Source organism: Lissotriton vulgaris, chromosome 8 (genome assembly GCF_964263255.1).
Source record: "Lissotriton vulgaris chromosome 8, aLisVul1.2, whole genome shotgun sequence".
Lineage (NCBI taxonomy): Eukaryota > Metazoa > Chordata > Amphibia > Caudata > Salamandridae > Lissotriton > Lissotriton vulgaris.
In genome coordinates, this window is record NC_141696.1 from 1,002,185,392 (window position 1) to 1,002,208,536 (window position 23,145).

Genomic DNA, 23,145 nt, shown 5'->3' on the forward strand with positions numbered 1-23,145 from the left:
AGGTAAATGTTTCTTACTGAACTAGGAGTTTGCATAGGACTTTTGCACCTAACTGGTGACAGATCGATTGAATAAAGAACTCCATGGGGTGCTGGACTGGTATCACACGCAACATCTTGGGGCGAAGGCGGTGATGAACTTTCAGATCCACTTCCATTTCCATCCAAAAACAACTTCCGTCTAAGAGATGAGGAGCTTAAGCTTTCTTGAGACTGGTCAGCATTTTCATCAGCTTTAAAATATTCACCTAATGAAAAACAATCAATAATTTCAATAAACCACCAACATGGGTTGGAAGAGAAGATGTAACAGTTACATATAACGGCACCTCACTTTCCAATAAATCTGCAATCCAGAAGAATGATATTAAGACGAGTTATGGGGCAGAACAGACTTGGAGATTCTAATGGGATGTAATAAACATAACCAAATCCCTGTTAGTCAGTGTAATCGCATCACAGCTCTAAAAAAAAAATAAAAATAGGCATTTGCAATGCAATAGGTATCCCATTATAAAAGTTTGAGGTATTGGTATTGCTAATAATAATGCAACAGTAATAGCTCAAACATTTAGTAATGCCAGACCTATCGCAACCTGCCCCGCTTAAAACCCTGGACAAAGTGTCTGTGCACAAGAGAGAGAGAGGGAGAGAATGAGATCGATAGTGAGCGTACCTGTTTAAATGTATTTGTAGAATATGTGTGTGTGTGTGGGTATGTGTATGTGTTTTAGCTGTGTGAGCTGTATGTGCGTCTTTTTGAGTGTGATTAAATGTTTGCGACTGTGTTCATGTATGAATGCGTGTGGTGGAGAGGGAGGGATGGGCAGTTTCCAAGTCTTTGGTGAGTGTGTAGGTGCGCTTATTGTCTGTATCGGTCACTGCCTATTTGTGGCTGGGTGTGTGTCAAAGAGAGTGCGGTTTCTGCGTGAGAGCTGGGCGTGAGACTGAGTGTGAACATGCGTGTATGAATGAGAAATGCATGTAAGGATGTGGTACAAAGAGAGACAGCCTGTGTGTGGATATGCAACCTGAGTGAACGTGCATGCTTTGTGTGAGGTTGCGCAGAGTGAGTGCCCTACACGGTCCTGAGGCTCCCGCGGAGGAATCCACTGACAGGTGCGCAAGCCCCGCTTCCCTGACGGCTGGGGAGATGGCTTTGACAGCCGTGCAGAGAGAGTTGAGCAGCTGGGTCATCTCTCCCATCCCCTTGGCCTTCCTGCCCTCCTGCATCACAAAGCGGGTCAGGGTCATGACGTCGGTATCGAAGGGGGCCTGGTCCGACATGGCTGCGGCTCTGTGGGGCTGTCAGAGAGCTGTGAGGTGACTAGCACTGCCGGAGCCCCAGGCGCCCTGCACCTCTTAAAAGCAGCTCCACATCTGGGCCAGGGAGGAGACCTGGGAGGGCTGGGGCTGCCCATGCATGCGCAGTACTTGGAACTTTTCACCCGCATTCTAACGTATCGAGTCAGCCTGGTGACGCGTGGCCTGCAGCTCGTGCCCAATGGCGGCGTGTGGGGACTTGAAAAGCCGCCATACTTCAATGAGTGCTGCGCGGCTCGTGCGGCCGAGGGAGGGGGCTGCCAAAGCGCCCAAGGCAAAAAAAAATTCAAAAAGCAATAGCCCACCCCGCCTTCGTGAATGTCGCATGGTGCTGCCAAAGGAGGATTTCAGGCAGACGGAGCCCCGCGTGTTGCTGCAGTGACCGGCTGAAGACGCGAGACCAGCCGAGGAGCCGGGCAGAGTCCCCGCAAGAGCTGGTAAGTGGGGCATGATGTACGTGTAAAGCACGGTGCGTTTGGAGCGCGTGTGCACATTAAAAAAAATTAAATTGAATGAGGCTTGCGAGGACGGAAGGGGGACAGGAGATGTGCACATCGCGTGTCTGTACGTGCGTGTTCACGAGCGCGTTCATAATTGGTCCTTCCTGCGCGTGCACATGTCCTGTCTCCCTTCCAAAGCAAGTCCATAATAGATCGCTGTAGCGACAGCTCTTTCGCGCAGCGTCGCTAGGCGAGACCTAACAAACCGTTTACTTGCTGCCATATCACCACTGGAACCAAAATGGTTATTTACCAGTAGGAGTAGTTTTACAGCACGAAGAATTTTCTGGATTAACATGCTGTGCACCTATTCCACCATCTAGTGGTTGTGTCTGGAATTGTGTTTTGTCATTCAGTTTTATTTGTGTGAGAGGGCGTCATCCCTCGTGTGACGTCCAACTGCTCCCGGAAGTTCCTGTGAGCCGCTACCATTTTCAGATTTTTTTCCTCTCTCGTTTCCCCATTTCTCTTTCTTTAACTTACTCTTGTCTCGAATCGTTCTCCTTGCCTATTTGCTTTCCCCCCTATTTCTGGGGAGGCAAGGGGAAGCATGCGAATCCAGAAAACTCTTCAAGCTGGAAAACTACTCCTACAGGTAAGTAACCATTTTGTTTTTCAGTAGGAATCCTTTTCTGTTTTCACATACTGTGCATCTGATCACGCAGCGATGTTTGCTTCTCTGGGAATGATGGATTGCAATGAGGCAGAATCGACAAACAAGTGTTGCAGTAAAATGTGTCCCACCTTTGCTTTCTTGTTCCAATGGCTGTCCAGACAGTACTGTTTAAGGAAGGTGTGTGGGGATGCCCAGGTTGCAGCCACGCAGAGGTCGGTAAGCGGAACGTTTGCCAGGAATACTAGATTCGCGACCTTCCTTCTTGAGTGTGCCTTGGGCATGTGTGTAGGGTCTTTCCTACACTTGCATGGCATGTTTCGATAGTTCCCATTATCCATCGCGCAATAAACCCTTTGGTTATTGGTGTACAGCTGCTAGCCCTAGTAAAGTAGACAAAGAGCTGGTTCCCCATTCGGATTGCTTTAGTCTCCTGTAGTTAGTACACGAGTGCTGTTCAGACGTCCAAGGTATAAAGTGCCTTCTCTACTTTAGTCTTGGGTCCTGAAAGAATCCTGGCAGCAGGAAGCACTGGGTGCCATGGAAACGTGATACCATCTTTTTTAGCAACTTTGGGTTTGTTCTCAGATCCATTCCTGTATGTCATATGAAATCTAGCATGTGGTACGAGAGGAACACATGAAGCCATCATACCCATCAGCTTCATGGCAGTACTGACTGTTAAAGGCCTTCTGGTAGAGGAGAGTTTGCTCCACTATTGCCGACGCTCTTGGGGACTGGGTATGCTCGCGCTGACCTAGAGTACAACGTTGCTCCCAGGAACACCTTCACTCTCTTCGGCAGTAGTGACTACTTTTCTTGGTTTATGGTAAACCTGAGATTTTCAAGCTTTCTGATGACTGTTTGCATGTTCCTGTGGCATTTTTGTTTTTAACCCCCCCCCTGTAAACGCCATGATTATAACTAAAGACGGTACCTCAGCCTTGACTCCAGAGATCCTGAGCCATGCTTGCTTCCTCCCTGTGGAGTCCATGCACATCTGTCTGATTGCGGTGTCCGCTGCCTCCAGCGTAGACTTGAGATAGGAGCTGGAAATGATCTTGCCCTCCTGGATGACTGCTTTTGCTTTTTTGGGACTCACTGGGAGAAGTTACATCAGACCCTCCATTTCTTCTCATTACTGTTGGCCATATCTGTTGAGGAGAGATTTCAAATTTTAAATTCCCTCATCACATCGCGGACTCCCTTTCCATCTTCCTACCCACAAGGTGGCTGTGGGCTGGTTGATGTGGGGGCGTTATTCTACTTTCTGGTTGTGACCACTATGATAGAGTTTACTGGTACATTCCCCTTGATGTACTGGAGGTCTTGAGTAGAATGTTTATATTTCTTCTCCATTCAAGGAGTAATTGCCCTGCCTGTGGCAGGCTCCTCAAAGACTTCCTTGCCCTGGTCTATAATGCTGGCAAGCATGGGCGAGCAGGTATAGGTTCACCTGCTGGGGTGGCATAAGGGGTTTGAAAAGGAAATAAGATTCCTCCCTCATTCTCCAGCTGAACCCCATGTGTCTGCCGCCCTCCTGATCAATCCATTGTACATGAAGAGGTCCTCCAGAGGCGTGGGCCTCAAACGGTAGCTGTCAACTTCTTCCTCTGGTGATTCGGCATTGAGATCCTGCTGCTTAGACTCTGCTTCTCTGTCCCAGTGGTCTCTTCCTCCTCGAAATCGAAGAGGCCCACCTGTTCTTCCTCATGTGGTTCTGGCGTCAACAGCGTCTTGACGTCTGGCAAAATCTTTTCCTAGATCCCTCTGCTCCGAGAGATTCATTGAGACACGAAAAGGTCGAACGTCTTCAGCCGCAGGTGCGCTGACATTTCAGCCTTGAGTAAGCATCTTTCTTGTGACCTTGAGCAAGCTTTCGCGTCTGTTGTCTCCATTACCCGTATCAGAACCTCTCTTCTCCATTCTCCATCCATGTGCCCTTCAGCAACTGGGTCTACTCTGCGAGGGTGGGTTGGGCTCGGTGGGGGGTAGTAATCTATGGATTACGGAGGATTACAGGTAAGTAAACATATAAATAAAACTAATATTGTTGCGCGCACTGCATTGCCAAATGAGTTGCAGTGTACGCAACAAAATTAGTTTTATTTATTGATAGGTTTACTTCCCTGTAATCCATAGATTACTATGCCCCTCCCCACATCACAGCCCGGCAGCTACTCCCACCACCGACCGCTACTGGCGCACACAAAAACACAAGTGGGACTCACTTCCTTGGCAGCCACTTCGTGAAAGGTCAGTTAATTTTGAACCACAAGTCCCAGCATACCTGCAGACTGAACACCAAAGTCAGTCCACCTGGGGGCAGGTACTGCAGATACAAATGAGTAACTTGTTGCGAGGCAGCTACCACAATCAGTTCCGGTCCGTGATCAAGAGGCAGGAGCCTCGAAACGCGTAGGACCTTGCAGAAATAACATTGAAAAGGATGCCGTTTCTAATGAATAAACGGACCTCTTAGCCAACAAAGAAGTAAGTCCCACTTGTGTTTTTGTGTGCGCCTCCAAGCTAGTGGCAACTCTTCATGTGAGTATATATATATATATATATATATATATATATATATATATATATATATATATATATATATATATATATATATATATATATATATATATATATATATATATATATATATATATATATATATATATATATATATATATATATATATATATATATATATATATATATATATATATATATATATATATATATATATATATATATATATATATATATATATATATATATCTTTAAAAGAGTTTGTAGTTTGCCTGCACAGTTGTTGCTCACCCAGGAAGAAGGAGCTGGGGGCTCCGAAACGCGTAGGTGTAATTCATCACGAATGCAAGTCTGCCGGTCCCTCTGAATAAATATTTCTTGTGAAATTGAACTGCTGGGAGTGCGTCCTTGCTAGCAGAACAACTTTGAGACGTATAAATGCTAGGCTTTCTAATAACTTGTTCATCTTATTATTTTAATTCTAATGTTTTTCTATGTTTATGTCAATCTTCAATCATTCCTGCTAAATATTTTTCGTTAATTATAATGGGATCTTTTTGAAAATGAAGGTTTTAGGATGTTTTGACTCAAAATTGTAAGCTCGTACAACACAGTTGACACTACCTTTGTCTCCTGTGCTTGCATTGTCAGCTGTATAGGTCTCTGCAAACTAATCATTTTAGTGCACCATGATTTTACTTCTTCCATTTTCCTACAATAGGGAGTCAAGCAGCAGATTTATTAAGCAGGTGAGAACAAAATGCACATGGATTTCGCACTAGCGCAGCGAAGACACCTATTGCGTCAAACCATGACCAGTTTTCACCTGCCAGTAAAGCCCAACTTTGGTAATGGCCAAATGGCTACTCCAACGACTTCGAATACCCATCATAATAATGTGCTTTGGAGTTTGGAGGCTGATCAGCATCCTTGATTCAGTGTTAAGGTAAGCCTACAGGGCACATTTGCAAACTGGTTATTCGTAAAACCATGCACAAGAGATGCTTCCTTTTAGAGTAGTATTCATCAGTCTGACAGCATCACCATTTTGTCTGTGAGAAAACATTTTCAGAACTCTAAAATCCTAGATAGTGGGCCATGACCTCAGACTATTGCTCTGCGTGCCACCATTTGCCTTCAGCTAAAAAAAATAGGTTTAGGTTTATGTAACCTTTATTTCTGAGGATGAGGAATGGAATGTTACCAGGACATGGGGGTTTCGGCTGTGGTCTGGCAATCAGTAATCCAGTGAAGGAAAATAAGAGGTGTACAAGCCTCACTAAACGAAAAGCTCAGTAAAAATAAAAAAATGGCAAAAATTGTAGGAAGCTGGCTTTTCATGAAGTGTACCAAAATGAGGTACACTGTGCTGTGTACTAAGTCCTGACGACCCTTATTGGCTTACAAGGCTTAAATTAAAAATCCTAAATGCTCGCTTCCGTGGTAGTGTGGGCAAGTAGTTTAGGCTTATGAGAAAGTAGTTTTAAGCAGTTGTTGCACACACAGTCAAATGAGACACTAAAAAAGAAACTATAGACACATTTTGAAAAAGTAACATTTTTATTGAATTTTAGACCGCAAGATATTCATAATCAGTTAAGTACTTTAGAGGTTATCAGATTTTACAGTAGAAAATAACAGCTCTCAGATGAGGCATGAGCTTCGAACACGGGGATGTTATCCTATGGGAGAAAGACAGCATAGGGTCACCACAACCAATATGGGAGAAATCCTTTCTTGGCTGTCAACTTCAGGCTGCCCATCCTAGGAGTGTGTCCAGCCTGATAGTGGGGAGGTGTTATGCACTATCTAATTTCCCACCTGTCCAGGTGCCAAATGGGCCTCAGGACAGGGGGTGGCATTCCCAAAGTCTGGGAGGAGCCGAGGTCGCAGATCAAAAGTGGAATAGGCTTTGATGCCTCTGGCCTTGGTATGCAAATTCACTAGCTGTCCTGCTGGAGGAGGTGATAACATCGCCTGCCAGAATAAGCAGTGTTCCTGACCTCCTGTGAGCTTAGACTGTCACTTGCAAGGAGCCAGAACCTAGTCTGTGGGGGCAGGCTGAAGGGGTCCAGTCAGCCAGCACACTAGAAGACTAGTAAGGTTTTAGGGGGCACCTCTAAGGTGCTCTCTGGGTGCATGCCAGAATGAATCTAGTACTGGCATCACAAAAGACGTATTAAGTGTTAGACCTGGCATCCTTGGAGTGGGTTTCCCCAGTATTTTTGCCTTTGTCTCCTGTATCTTTACTGTGTGGTGGACTTTTTTTTGCTAGTCTAGATGCTTTGGGCAATTTGAGCTTTCTCTGTAAATTGTTCTCATGGATTAGCGTTACCACAATTGCCTCATTTGATTTACTGTTAAGCCCCTAGTACAGTGCACTGTGTGCACCCAGGGCATGTAAACCAAATGCCTCTAGTCGGCTTGCAGCACTGATTGTGCCACTCACACAAGCAGCCTTGCAAAAGGGTCTCAGACCTGCCATTGCAGTGTCTGTGTGCAGTCTAGTACTGCCATGTCGACCCGGCAAGTGCATTCACTTGCCAGGCCCTAACTTTCCTTTTCTTACATGCATCACCCCTAAGGCAGGCCCAAGGTACCCCTGTGGGCAGGGTGTAGTGTATGTGAAAGGTAGGACAGATCCTGATGAATGTGGCATGTCCCAATAGGGAAATACTGCCAACTTAGTTTTTCAATATTGAAAGACTATCTGTCCCATAGGATAGAATGGGGAGTTTACTTATAACATCTTATAAGTATAACTGCGCATGGGAACAAGTTAGAAAAAGGAAGTTTACTATGCCTGAACTCAAAATCTAAAGATGCATCTTTTAGTAAGGATGATTTTTACATTCTGGGTTTGAAAATACCACTATTAGAAAGTAGGTATTTTCTTGCTTAGCCATCCTGTATGCCTCGGCTAGAGTTGCGTATTGACTGTCTGGCTTTGGAGTGACAGGGGCTAGGGTTGTTCATTCTGTTCAGACAGCAACTTGGGAGAGCCGGGGTGGGGGGGAGGATGAGGTGTGTTCGGTCTTTCCAGGGTGAGTCAGTGCTTGGCTGAATAGACCTGGGCTGTATTCATAGTAGAGGGGGAGGAGATTTTTCACACCTGAGTGGGCCTGGTCTGCCTTGGACAATGCTGCATCCACCTCCTGCCAGGAAGATGGGCCAGAGAGGACAAAACTGGTTAGCGGCAGAGCACAGACACTCAGACTACAGAGAACAAAGGAATTTGTATCATAAAAAGTGGGGCCTAGACTTTTAGATCACTTTGGGAATTCAAAAGGAACCTCCGGCAAGGAGAAGAGCTGGAAGAAGCAAGAGGCCACGTACTACCCTTTTGTTGTGTGCTGTCTGGGGTTAGCCTGCAGTAGCTGTTTCTGCCAAGGAGAGGAAGAGTGTGTGTATCCTGCTTGACAAAGTGCCTCGAAGGGCTTCAGGAAGAGCTTGCCCAACTGTTCAAGAAGTCCCAGGAACAGCAAAGACTTCACCATCCTTCTGGGCACAGTCTTTGGAACCGCTGGTTTCAGCCGCCACAAAAGAAAAGAGCAGCGGACTGTCACAGAGTCCATCAGCGGTTCCGTGTCCTGATGGCACAGCCACACTTCGCATCCTTGGTCTCACCGTCGCTGCTGGGCGATGATCACCGAGCCGTTGCTTGCACCACATCCTGTGAGCCCCGCACTGCACTGCTTCCACTTAGCAAAGCAACCGTTGCCCCGACCGACTAGTACCCTTAGGAACGGTCGCAACGAGAAAGGTACGGTCTACGAATCTGTCGAAGCTTTATCTGGCCTATACCGACGCAGTCGGCTGGAACTGTTACTCTGTCGTTTTAATCATCGCAGTAGCCCCGGACGGAACTACTGATTCGGAAGAAATGTGTTTGTCGACTAGTCTTGCAAATTGAAGTTATCTTGCAAAGTAACTATTTTTACAGTATTGCATGTTGATTTTTTGTAGTTTTTGGTCTTGTTGGTTTAGATAAAGTTTTGCTTATTTTTCTAAACTAATGTGGTGTCCATTTGTAGTGTTTTCACTGTATTAATGTATGCATGCACAAATGGTTTACACACTGCCTGTGAGATAAGCCAGTCTGCTCATGCCAAGCTACCATGGTGGTGAGCAGGGGTTATTTTGGAAGCGTATCCACCTTACCCTGGATAGAAAGAAGGGTCCCTACTTGGACGTAGGTGCAAATAATTGCCAACTAGAGACCCCCATTTCTAACATTAAGACAAGCTCTATGATACCAAACACCATAGGTTTCAGTGAAGCCATCATGTAGCCGGGCAACTCATGATGACTAGTGCCCAGTATATACCTTAAAGTGGATTCCCAGTTCACTTGCAATATCTGGTAATATCACAAGGGCACATCTGTTCATGCAGATATGTCCTCACATAGCATATAATGCACCCTGCCTTAGGGCTGGAAGGCTTGCTGAAGGGTTGTCTTACATATATTATATGCAGTGACTTTGGCTTGGCACACAGGAGTGTGCCATGTCATGTTTTCAAACATGGTTTGCACCATGTCATGCAGCCTGCAATGGCAGTCTGAAGGACAACCTTGTCTGGATGAACAGCAAGGAGGCTGTTCGTCCAGTGGCTTAGATGAAAGAGCATGAAGCCCACTCACCCCGTGCAGTGGTGATGGGAATCAGAAAGGAAGTCTTCAGAGTTCAAAGTCTGAGAGGACAATTATGTAATTGCTCGAAGGGAGCACCCATCAGATCAATCAGAACCAGATTCTAGTCCCACTGGGGCATTACAAAAGCAATAGGTGGAAAGAGATGAATGATTGAATGAATTTTAGATTTATAAAGCGCCTGGTTACTCCAAAGGAGTGTACCCGCGCAGAGCATAAATCAGGCCCTGACAATTCTGGTGCAGATGGACTACTCGTTCGGTCTAAAAAGCCAGGTGTTCAGGTTTTTCCGGTAGCCTGCCTCAGACTGTTCAAGTCCTAGGTTAGTTGGCATGGAGTTCCAGAGCCTGGCTACACACAGCCCAAAAGAGCATCCCCCCAGGCTTCGACGATGAACTCTCAGGATCACTGCCAGCGCTGCTCCTCCAGATCCGAGTGTTCTGGAGTGGGTATGAGCCTTGATCAGTGGGAAGATGTAGCTGGGACCCCTCCGATACATTATCCTATGCTTAAAACACAGGGCTTTAAAGGCAATTCTGTGTTTAATTGGGAGCCAGTGAAGTTCAGCTTCACCATCTAGAGGACTCTCAAAAGATAGCTGTTCCTGGACAACGATGCCTAGATTTTTCACATTGGGTTTTGGGCTCGGGCCCAAATCGACCGGCCACCATGCCAAGGACCAGATGGATGGCTGCTTTCCCACCATCAGCACCTCAGTTTTCTCTACATTCAACTTCAAGCAGCTGGTTTGCATCCATGTCACTATGTCAGCAAGACAGTTAAAAATTGGTTGATACCCTCTCATCATCATTAGCTAATGTAATCATGATCTGAGTGTCAAAAGCATATGACACCATCTTCACCCCAGGGCTTTGGATCACATCGGCCAGTGGGCGCATGTAAAGATTGAACAGAGTGGGGCTCAGCGCCGACCCCGGAGGCACTCCCCTCTGCAGCGGGATAAAGTCTGACGTGTATGGCTTCTGGATGACCTGAAACGATTGCTTATGGAGGAAGTCCGCTATCCAATCAAAGGTTCCACTCCCAATACCCTGTGCCCACAGTCGATCCAGTAACAGTGTGTGAAATTACATCAAGGCTGTGCTGAGGTCTAACATGATGAGCGCCCCTGATTTCCCTTAGTCAGCCACCCTACGTAGTGTCTCCGCGGCCAGAAGCGGGCCGATTCAGCACTATACTGTGGCCTGAAACCTGACTGGGTCTCGTGTAGGAGTGCCATTTAGAAGCCTATTTACAATAGGGGACTTGAAAAGAGAAGGCTGATCTGGAAGGCAAAGAAAGGCCGAAACGGCTGCAAGACAGCCATTAAGGGTGACCACAGCAGAACACTTCTGAGCCAAAGAAAAAAAGAAAGAGGAGAACCTCCGAAAGAGGGGCAGAAAGGGGATCCACAGCCTTTGCTGTGCACCATGCCACAAATTTGTTCCATCTGTAGGCGTATACCGATTTAGTGAAGGGACGCCTGGCTACCAAGATGACATTACAGACTTCGGGAGGAAGGTCGAAAGCGGACAACTGTTGTTGCTTAATCTCCACGCAATGAGGTGGAGGCTGGACAGGTGCGGGTGGAGGACCGTCCCCCACTACTGCGACGGAAGATCTTCCCAAAGAGGAAGTCTGATTGGAGGATCGATGGCTATGTGCAAGAGCTTGGGATACCAGACTCTTCGTGCCCAGTCCGGAGCCACAAGAACGACGTGTCGCACTTTATCTTCTTCAGCACTCTGGGCGGAAAGGAGTATAGAAGACCGCAACTTCACTTGCGGCGAAAAGCGTTGCTGAACGAGAGCTGCCTTGGAAATTCCAATTCTCAGAACGGCTAACCTTACGCGTTCTCTTCAGTGGCAAATAGCTCTAACCAAGGCTCTCCCCACTGTTGAAAGAGACCTTGCACCACCTGAGTGAAGACACCATTTGTGATGTATAATGTCCAAGCGACTGAGTTTGTCCGCCCTGGCGTTCAGGGAACCCGCCAGGTGTTAAAGCACTAGGGACATGCCCGGATGTTCCAGCCGCTTCCAGAGACGAAGGGCCTCCTGACAGAGTCCAGGACCCCACCCAGTCTAGTTTGTTGCAATACCACATGGCGGTGGTGTTGTCCGTGAAAACCTGCACTACTCTTCCTTTGACAGAGGTAAGGAATGCCTTCAGTGCAAGACAAATCGCCTGAGCTCCAGAAGGTTGATGTGGAGCCCAGACTCCGCCGGAGACCAGAGGCCTCTGATCTCTGCCTCCCCTATGTGGCCACCCCACCCCAGAAGTGATACATCTGTCACCACTGTAAACTCTGGATGAGGAAGGGAGAGGGGAGGGAGAGGGATCCCAATCCCGGTCCGTCAGTCACCACTGCAGTTGGTGTGCAGTGCCCTCTGAGATCTGGACGCAATCGGAAAGATTCCCATGATGCTGTGCTCACTTCAACTTTAAGTCCCACTGCAGAGCCCGCATGTGCCACCTGGCATGATCCACCAGCAGGATGCAGGAGGCCATGAGGCCCAGCAGCCTCAGAGTTCTTCTGCCCGAAACTCAGGATAGAGGCTGAAAGATCGGAATCATAGCCCGAATATCCCAGACTCGCTTCTCGGGAGGGATAGGCCCAAAACTGCGCTGTGCCCAGAACTGCCCCGTTGAAAAGGAGCTTCTGAAAGGGAATCCGGTGTGACCTCTGCACATTGACAGTGAACACCAGCGAATGCGGGAGGAACGCCACAGTCTAAGTGGGAGAGGACAGCATGGGGCGAACTGTCGTTCAACAGCCAGTGGTCGAGATCGAGGAAGACTGGAACCCCTGATCTGCGCAGATGAGCTGCAACCACGCCATCATTTTTGTGAACACCGGGGGGGGGGGGGGGTGGCTGCACTGGTAAAGCCAAAGGGGTGCACGGTAAACTGAAAATGCTCGTGGCCTTCCATCAACCTTCGGTAAGGTCAGTGGGCAGGCAGGACGGGGATGTGAAAATAAACATCATTCAAGTCCAACGCTACCATCCAGTCACCAGGGTCAAAGGCAGACAGGACCTGAGCCAATATCAGCATTTTGAACTTCTCCTTCCGGAGGACATGGTTGACGTTCCTGGGATCCAAGATAGGACGCAAGCCTTTGTCCTTCTTGGGCACCAGAAAGTAGGGGGAATAACAACCACGACCTACTTCTTGGGCAGGAACTCGCTTGATAGCTCCCTTGGCCAAGAGATCTCCAACTTCCTGGCGGAGAAGGGCCAAGTTATCCTCCGACATGCAATGGAGTTGTGGTGGCATGGATAGAGGGGTAGTCTCGAAGGGGAGGGAGTAGCCCCTTTGGACTATCTGCAAAACCCACCAGTCCAAGGTAATGGTTTGCCAGTGGGGGAGGTGATGGCACATCCTACTGCCCACTGGAAACTGGTGGCCTGAAAGGTCAGACTTCGGAGGGCTTGATGGCTGCCAGAGTCGTCACTGGTGGACTGGCCTGCCCGCTGGCCCCAGACCCACGTTGGGTCCCACGCTGGCCTGTGGCTCTAAGAGGAACCTGGCGGGGCACCCCTTCCGTAGCCAAGAAATGGGCAGAAAGCAGACTGCATGGGGCGATATGTAGTCACGAGGATAAGCGACGGCCATTAAAGGGCATGTCCAAAAGAATAGATTGTACATCAACCGAGAAGCCAATGGACCTCAGCCAGGCATAGCGTTTCAGGGCTACCAATGTTGAAATAGTCCTGCCTAGCGAGTTGGCAGTATCCAGTCCGCAGTGAATGACAAACTTTGCTGCATCTCTCCCCTCGGCAACAGCATAAGAGTGCAGCCCAGGCCTCCTCTGGGCACTGCGGCAGCACTTGCTCAACCATATTCCACACAGAGCGAGTATAACGCCCCAACAGACATGCAGTGTTCACCGAGTGCAGTCCCATACTGGTGTGAGAAAACATCTCTTCCCAAGGCGTTCCAGCTTCTTGGATTCCCTATCTGGAGAAGCAGTAGGGAACACGCCTTCTGAGGTAGAGGCTAAGACAACCAAGCTCTTAGGGGTAGGGTGTTGGGAGAGGAAAATGGGGTCCCCTGGAGCCAGGCGGTGATGTCGGGTAATCATCCTAGCCACAGGTTAGACTGAGTGCACAGAAGGATGTCCGTGAGGGCCTCATTGAATGTCAGCAGGGGCTCCGAAAAGAGGCCACTGTTGGTTAAAGCATCTCAGTTATGAGGTTAGTCCTGACTGCCACCGTAGGAAGCTCAAGGCCCAAATCTCAGCTGCCCTACGCAACACCACAGTGTAGAAGGCTCCCTCCTCTGGAGCCAGGGTAGGGGGAGAAAGCATGCCAAGGACCACTGGCCTCACCAAACTCCTCTCTCCAGTCCAGATCTTCAAGTTGGTCTACAAGAGGGTCACCAGACCCCTCCCTGTCCTCCTCACCTTCTCTTGGCTGCCACTCCCGGATATAGGGATCACCAGGATAGAAAAGTGGCACAAAAGTGCCGGTTGGCACCAGTACCGGCGTCTGTAGACACCGGTCCGGCTCCGTATCTAGGTCGAGGTGGAGGCCGGGGTCGACGCCAGCTGGGGAGCCAACCGGCGTCTGAGGCGGTGTAGTCAATGGATTAGACCCCAGAGGAGGTATCGTGAGGTCAACCGGGGCCGGAGCCGCCGGTGGTAAAGGCCTGGAACCCCCGCCATCCCCCCCCCCCCCCCCCCCCCACAGAGTTTGGGTACCCGAAGGAGAGCCGGTGGAGTCGGGCTGCCCAAAGCTGGTGCATACAGCTTGACAGATTTGGAGCCAATTCCCAACCACCCCTTGAGTGACTGCCACATTGCATTTGATACTGTAGTGTTGGCTAGACATCTTAGTTACACACCCTTAACACTCAGGATTTATAGAGTTCAGACAGAGCCGGTGGCACAGCGGGCATGCGGGTAGGAGTTATCCAAGCCTCTCACTGGAATGCAATATGGGAACTGGTAGTAAAGACAGTTTCTTGCATTGCTAGATTTAAGTTAACTCACTTTAACATCACACTATTGTGGGTGGGAACAGCCATTAGATGGATGGGTACAAGAGACCCCTCTGTCACTCTGTGGCATAGAGATGTAGTGGAGTGGGCGTTGTAGAGGAGGTCTATATGAAACTTAGTCACAGGGATGCTATATAGCAGAGGATCTGAAAGCTGGGCTGCATTACTGGGGTAAATGCATGGGGATAGAGAGGAGATGATTAAGCAGACCACATAATCGCAGGAGGGGGTGGGGTCTCTCCTGATGCACAGGGACACAACGTGGTGTGGTGTGTGATTGTTGGCAGCTGCTTCTGAGTTACAGTAAATTAGTTACTCTTGGAAGAAAGGTTTCAAAGGGTGATGTAGGGAATGTACGTGCTAGGCAGACATGCAGCACAATGAAAGGCTTCTGGGAGGTTGATGAAATTGTCGGGGTTTTGAGACTGATTCTCATATGATGAGGACACCAAATTGATGTATAGACTGTACCAAGTTATGTTTGATAGTGTATTTTGCAGTTCTGGCTTGTTTACAGGTAAAAAGCGCATGTTTATAGATTTATGTCAAAGATGTGCTAATTTATATTGCCATTGTGCTGGTGAAATAACTGTATAATGCCTAATAAACAGAATTTACACCCCAAAAAATGTTTCTCCTAAAGTAAAAATAATATTCTTTGGTATTATAGATTAAATAAAAGGCGAAGTGTGGAATTAAGTCATTTAATTATATTCTATTACTATTTAATGTACAAAAATGATCCAATTCAAAAACATAAAATATTTTAAAACAAAATATTAAATATTCTATTTTTATCATTACATTGTATTTAATTATATTTTAACTATTTTAAATATTTTCATGTAATGTAAGAATATTTACTATGAGGTTTTACTTTAAGTTCCTGTCCCCATTATTGTATATCAAAGGGTGCTGCAGTATCAGTGGTTGGCCATTCGTGGTGGTGGACTTACTGCAATTTCTTTTTGCCATTAGTAACTTCCAATTGTAAGTTTCGCTCCACCCCTTTTTCAAGGGTTGGATATGTGGAAGCAAGTCTACACTTTTGAGTAACTTTACACTTGTACTTTGTTAATGGCCGAAAATAGTAGAATTTCTCAAAAGGTAAGAGTAAACTTACACATGAAAATTTCTCACAACTGTAAGCTACCTTTGTGAACAGCCCAGGCGGTATGTTCCAATTACCGTCATTAAACACTGCCAGTGGCTGGACAGTGTAAGGGATTTCATGCAGAACGCGTCTCGCCTACTGTCCTCAATGAGATGGTGCAGATAATCTGCCCGAAGGCTAAATTGTAGGTACTCAATCATGGCTCTGTAACACGTTTGGATAATTAGCATACATCACTAATACAAATGTTTAAAAAGTAACTCAGAAAAGCACAGGTGGATAGATAATGGGTCAAGTTTTTGAACAGAAGAGCATGTCTTTAATTAATTTTAATATAACTTACCCAATATAGCTCCTAAATTAAAATCCACAGGCAGTGACAAAAGGGTCTGGCATCCAACTAAGGAAGACAGAAAATAATCACTATATAAAGTAGTAAAACTAACTTTGCAAAAATAATAAACAAAGAAATCCGGAAATAGTTATAAATTCAACTGTGCCATTAACACAAACAGTTCTCCTCACAGCATATCAGCTCAGTAAAACACTCAAACCAGTCACAATATTAAAAAAAGCTGGTGACAGTTAAGCCGGTGATAAACCGCTATGTACATCATAGCAACATCATAAGAAAAATTTACCAATGGTTTTCGGGGGTGAACAAAACTTAAAACTATGTTCACTCTTCATGTGGTCTCTAGATTCCTATAGACACACCAACCACACAAGTAACCTAGTAACATCTGTTACATAGGATTTTACTTATTTTGTAGTAGAGACTGCTGTTTCAGAACGCCTTCATGACAAAAGGCCTGTGTCCCAGAGATGACAATGACATGCCCCAAACACAGTCTCACAATAGCCTGGTATGCAAGGTTAGTAATCACACTTTACTATGGGTAAGAGTCCAATTTAGGTTCTCCCCTTAGATAGTGCAGGTTAGCCTCTACTCTCCAGTATAAGAATAAAATACACACCTGTTAGAAATGGGGTCTCTAGTTGGCAATGGTTTGCACCTTGTCCACCTAGGGACCCTTCCTTCTAGTCAGGATAAGGGGGATACACTCCTAAAATAACCCTGCTCACCCCCTTGGTAGCTTGGCACGAGCAGTCAGGCTGATCTTGGAGGCAGTGTGTTAAGCATTTGCACAGAACCAATAAGTAATACAGTGTAAGCATTACAAAAGGACACCACACCAGTTTAGGAAAATATCCAATATTTTTATATACTTAAGACAAGACCAAAAACCATAAATATCCACAATCCAGTACTTAGAAATCTTCAGTTATCAAAATTACCTTGCAATCCAGTTTCTTGAAGTCGATAGCTCCGTCCCAACTACGGTGTCGGGAAGACCCACAAAACGGTACCTTTAGAAATGTAGGGCGTCCGAGGCCTCTCGTTGAGCTCCGAAAGCAAGGCGCCGGCAGGCGTCTGTTCCGGAAGTCGGTGCAGGAGTAGTCGGGCCCTTGAAGTCACACACGTTGCAGATCGAAGTCCTCGCGGTTGAAGTCAGGAGCGCTGGCGTCAGCTGCTGTGGTGCAAAGTGCAGCGTGCAATGCCCTCAGGTCGTGGTGCGAGCAGCAGCTTGGTGGTGGCGTCAGATGGCATGGTCAGTGAGACCAGTGTTGCGGTGCGAAGTGATGCGGTGCTTGTAACGGTGCTGATAGGTCACATACAGGCAGCGTCATTGTTGCTGAAGCGCTGTCAGCTGACGAACGGGAGTCTATGCGTAGGCAGGCCAAGGCTGCGGTGCGTGATGAGGATGTTGCGTCGTATAACTTATGAGCAGTGCCCTTGAACAACAGTGCAAGCAGCGGCGTCGATGTCGGCGTGAAGCGGCGTCATCTGGGATACTAAGGCGGTGTCGTGAAGTGAGGCGGTGCGGAGCACACAGGTCGCAGTGCGAGCAGCGGCTCGGTGGTGGCCTCAGATGGTGTTGTCGATGAGACCAAGGTCACGGTGCGGCGATGCACTCTGCGGTGCCTTCAGGACACCGAGTCAGCAGTGGCGTCGTAGACCGCATCAAGTTGCTTTTCCTTCTGTTGCAGCACAAAACACAGTCTCCAGTGCTGATGGCAAAATAACTAAGTCTTGCTTATTCCTGAGACTTCTTGAACAGGGGGGGGGGGGCAAGCTCTAGCTCAAGCACTTGGAGATACTCAAAGAAAGAAGTTGCAGAAAGTTAAGTCCAGTCATTTCATTGCCCAAGACAGAAGCAGCCACTACAGGCCAACACAGCAAAGCAATCAGCAAAGTGGTAGTTCCTCCTCATAGCTTCTCCAGCTCTTCTTGACAGTCTTCTTGGTCCAAAAGAGTTCTAAAGTTTAGGTGTTTGAGCCCCACTTTCGAGCCCAAAATCCTTTGTCCTATCAGGCAGAGAGGGTCTGTGCCTAGTCCAAACCAATTTGGTCCTCTCTGGCCCAGCTTCTCAGCAGGAGGCGGAGACAGCCAGGCAGAAACCACCACTCTAGTCTGGGCAAGGGAGTTACACGCTGAAGATAACCCCTGCTCACTCCCTCGGTAGCTTGGCACGAGCAGTCCGGCTTATCCCAGAGGCAATGTGTAAAGCGTTTGTGCAACAAACAGCAGCGACACACTAGGCACACCACAAAAGAAACTCCACACAAATTACAGGGATAATGTTGTTATGTTATCTTGGTTTTGTATAGAGCACGGCTACTCAATGAGTGTCCCGGCGCTTTGAATGCACACCTATATCACAACATAACAGGAAAAAAAACAGAGAAAAAGGAAAAATCCAGATAAACCACAGAGGTGACAACTAAGAGGTAAAAAGCCAGGTTTTAAGACCCTTCCTAAACGCCAATAAATTTGAAGTGCCGCGCAGTGTCACTGGCAGCGTGTTCCATAGCTGCGGGGCCAGCAGTCTAAATAATATACACTACAGGGCCAATCGGGCCACAGTCGTCACTATTAGAACTCACTAGTATTTAAATAAAAATAACCAGTAATTAGTGGCAATAGTACACTTAACATATACACAATAGGCAGAAAAGATCATCAGTAATGCATCATTTCATAAAATCTTATGCACCTCTCAGGCATACACTGCACAATAGGTGATCCTTACACCACCTGATCACATCAGACCCCACCTAAACATAGGGGCGACCATAAGGTTGGTTGGCCTTGACCTCTGGGGTCCGTCTTGGGCTGCCCCGCAATGACCCTCTCCCAAAAGTCAGGCCTCTACTATTATGAGGTTTTCAAACTGGCCACTGGGCTGCAGATGGAGCAAAGTACTGGCCCCAACAGGCCTGTGCTGAAAATGGGGGTGAGGGTGCAACACACTTGTGTCTCTCTGTAGACATAAAATGCCCCCGACATCGCAGCTGCCCGCAATCTGGCGGCGCAGCTGTGAAAACAAGCAGGCACCAATAGTGTGCCTTGTAAGCCCGACTCACTGGAGCTTCTCCTCTTAGTAGTGCCAATCGGGCCAGATTCTGGAGCTCACAGTGGCTCCCGCAGTAGACTTCTCCTCTCCTCTCGGGTGAAACAGGAAGGATGCAGCAGGGAGCCAGCGAGGTTACGGTCCCTTCGGTGTCCGGTGAATCTTGGATACTGAGTCTTGGTCTTTTTGCTGCATGCGGGGCTCTCCTCAGCACTACAGGAGCCCCGCCTTGAACCAGGCACAGGGTTGCCCGACTTCTGCTACAGCAGCACTTCCTCCCGCCGGCCCCCAACCAGGTCACAACCGCCTGACTTCCTCTCTGGGGCCCTGAAAGCCAACGAACGCGGGGTAGGCTCCAGCCTGACATCGAGGATTTGCGGCGTCTCTCTCGCTACAGGGGGCCCCGCCCACCATCAAACGCAGACTGCCTGACTTCCGGTGGGCCGTCCCACAACCAGGCACACAGAGGAATCCCCACGCCAGGTTTCCTTCTGAGGGGGATTTCGCGAGGCAGCAGGCTTCGCTGCACAGCGCTTTCAAGCGCAAAACCCCGAAGCAATCCTCACGCCTTTGGGCAGGGTGGGCCCCCACCCGAGGCTCAGGTCACCTAGGAGAGGGGGGTGCTGCCCACGCAGCAGGGCACAAATCGCTCCTCTCTTCACCTGGCACTAGGGTAATGAAAATTAAGCGCTTGCAAGGTGCTAAGTCCCCAGTTCCTGAGGGTAGAGCTGGGCACAGGCAGGCCAGCACTTAAGGACCCCCAGGAGCCAGCAGCTGGTCCCACCTCGCCCAGCAGTCCTTTGGCTTGAGCAGGCAACAAAAAGTTCACAAGCACACTTACATGGGGTCACAGCCCCAATACTTATACCACTGCTAGTCTTTGTTCTCCCCCTGGCACAGGGCTCTGTGCCTGGTCTAAACCAGTTCTGGAGGGCACTTAAATATTACTTAAGAGTGCACAACAACCTCCTTTGTTACTGCAGGCTCAAGCCCCATATACACCACTGGGGGCGGTGCCAGCATTGTGAAAGGCAGGCACAGTCCTATTCAGGCCTAGGTGCTACTCCTCCCACTACTCCAAATACAGATCGGTCTATTCAGCCTAGTGCAGACTCACCCAGCCCCTCTGTAGCCACTGCAGCTCACCAGCCCCTGTCACTCCAGAGCCAGGCATGCAATTTACAACAGGCAGGGACAAAGACACATAGCACACACAGAAATGCCTACTTCTAAAAGTGGCATTTCTAAAATAGTGATAATAATCTGCGAACACCATTACGCAGCATTCATTACCATTATTCCAAACATGAGAGGACTAGCGTGATCAAGTTTGGTATGTCAGGAATTACCACTGAAACACATCAGGGAATCCCCAATGCATTCCTATGCGAGGGCAGCCTGACAGGGTAATGCCCAGTTACTACGCCGGCATTACTACGATGTGCTTTTACTACACAAGTTTTAGTCTGCGTTTACCATTATTAAGCATGCTGAAACATAGCATGCTTTTAATTCGCAAATGCTATTAGTATGCATTATTTTACTTTGCGAATTTAAAAATGTATACAAGGAAGGAAATGGAATGGGTGTTGAGCAACAAGGAAATCGATGCTTTTGGTTCAAGCGCCTCTTTCTCTGGGCCTTGTAACAATGCGTTGCTAGGTTCTTCCAATTCAGTAACGAAAAGGCTCTAATTTGATACCAAACACAGTGCACCTTCAGATCAGGATTACATATTTGAGGGGACTTTTAAAGTGGTTCTGTTGTTTGTATTACTGAGGATGGGAAATTTCTTTCCGAAATATGAGTCAGTAGCGTGGCAAGTTTAGATTTGATTGTTGACAGACATCTAAAGATTGCCACGTAAAATAGCTCAGTTTGGCCATTCACCGTCCTAACGGAGGGCGCTATGCTAATACCCCTACAGGTAGCTCAGTGAGTTAAGCCGGTTGCTACTGTGGATTGAGTAGCCTGCCGGCACATGTACTGAAAAATCATAAAAATAAACAATGTAATCTAACAATGATACTTCTAATTACTAGTGTTTCGAAGTGCATTCATGCATACTTCATGGTGCCATTATAAAACAAGGCAGAGGGTAGGTGGTCTGTTTTTTTCAGTTTTATATAGCGCCAACAGGATTCAAAGGTATTGGAGCGCTGTACATGAGCACCAGTTACAATACACAATATGTTTTGGTAGGCGCAGAGAGATTAAATGATCTGCCTAGAATCACAGGATGAAGAGACGACGCGAACCTGGTTACCCAGCTCCAAAGCCGCCAGCTCAAGCAGTTATACCACATCCGGCACGGGGTGAGATTAAGGGCTAATCATGATAGACAGAGCAGGTGCGTACCATGAATCTCTGGTTTTTCATTGTTTCATCGGCAGCGAACACATAAAACACCAGAGGTGTTGCCATTTTAGCGTGTCAGACGAGAGCACTCGCACCAAGCCACGCGATCAAAACAGGCCTTCAGTGGCCAGAGCGTCTGGCGGGACCAACCAACCCTACAGTAGCGGGGCCCTGCCTGCTTTAGGCATGACAAGTGATGCCAAGCGCAACCCCTCCCCACACACAGAGCTAGTGTAATAAAACCTTTACTGTGAGAAGCTGTTTTCTTCCGAGAAGTTTTTGCAGGATTATGAAATACTTGCTAATAAGCACGACGAGCACAACACAAGCAAACACCAACTTCCCTAGTGCAAAACGTGCACTGTGCCCCTGGAGGCTCATGCGTGCTTCTCCCCCGCCCTCCTACCGTGTATATGACCTCTTGCAAGCTATGTCAAGCAGAACTAATATTTGCCAAATTGGGCAACGAAGGTGGGGTGGGGTATGAGGTGTTTTCTTTTGACAAGTGACTGCTGATTTGAGAGGTTGTTTCTTTTAAAACAAGATATTAAGGCTACTTTGAGTCGGGAAAACACGTTTGAAAAAGAGATTGGTTGTTGTACAGGGGTAAAATATACTCCCATGCCCTACTTAACAGACAGTCTGCAAAGGCAATAGACAAATTCTCCTACGTCCTTTTGCTGTTAGTAATGTTTCTGAGTGGAGGGTGACCTAGTCTGAATTTTGCCTCTGTTGCCCCTTATTGTGTTGAAGAAATGAAGAAACAACGAAGGTGGGGGCCAAGGATGTAAACATAAGTGACGTCCCTGAACGAGTCAATTTAAGAAGAGTCAGAAGAGGAAAAAGTATTTTGCACTTCTGTAAATTGTATTTGTTTTGTTATATGGGCTGCAGCATAGTGGCTTCCCAGCGCCTGCACTTTGTTCTCAGGTGAGTAATTCCAGTGTTCGCTGACCATGTATTTCTGGTTTTACATAGTTTCCTCAGCATCGAACACATATGAGACCAGAAGAGTTGCATTTTATTGTGTCAGCCGGGTGCACTCCCCCACCAAAAACTCTTATTTCCCTGCAATCCCGTCCCAGGGTTTAGGTTACTTTATTAAAAAATATTACAAAAATTGCCCTTGTTTGCGTTGTAGAGGTATACAAAGTAATTAACAACGCAGTAAAAGCAGTCTTAAATTCTAAATGTATTTGCGAAGAAATAGTTTGCGCAGTAAAAATATGCAGAGTAATGTTAGTTGCGATGTAAAAACAACGCACTTAAAAGCATGCGTAGTAATAGCATGCTAAGTAGTGTCATACATTCGCCTCACAGTAGTGCGAAACCAAATTGTCAATACCAGGACAGGCCACACAGTGAAGGCACATGTTCTACCTTTTACCTACAGGGCACCCCCTCCCATTAAGGCTAGCTAGGGCCTAACTTCGAGGTGACTGATATGTAGCAAAAGGGGAGTCACTGACGTGACAACCACTTTATGTGCCACGTCACAGCAGCAGTAAACTGTGCGTGCAGGCCCTGCAATGGCAGAGGCCTGAGACAGGTTTGAAAGGCTACTTTGGTGGGCGGCGGAAGCAGCGCTGCAAGCCCACCAGTAGTATTTAATTTACTGGCCCCGGGTACATGAGATACC

General features: G+C 47.5%; 1 protein-coding gene across 1 annotated transcript in view; it reads right to left on the bottom strand.

Annotated features, from left to right (window-relative positions):
- Positions 1 to 23,145, bottom strand: part of BORA (BORA aurora kinase A activator) — a 338,798-nt gene that overhangs the window by 99,641 nt on the left and 216,012 nt on the right. The window contains exons 7-8 of the mRNA XM_086934892.1: positions 16,076 to 16,132; positions 18 to 247 (exon numbers count right to left, since the gene is read on the bottom strand). Of these exons, the coding sequence (XP_086791018.1) occupies positions 18 to 247; positions 16,076 to 16,132 (287 nt within the window). The remainder of the gene's footprint in view (positions 1 to 17; positions 248 to 16,075; positions 16,133 to 23,145) is intronic.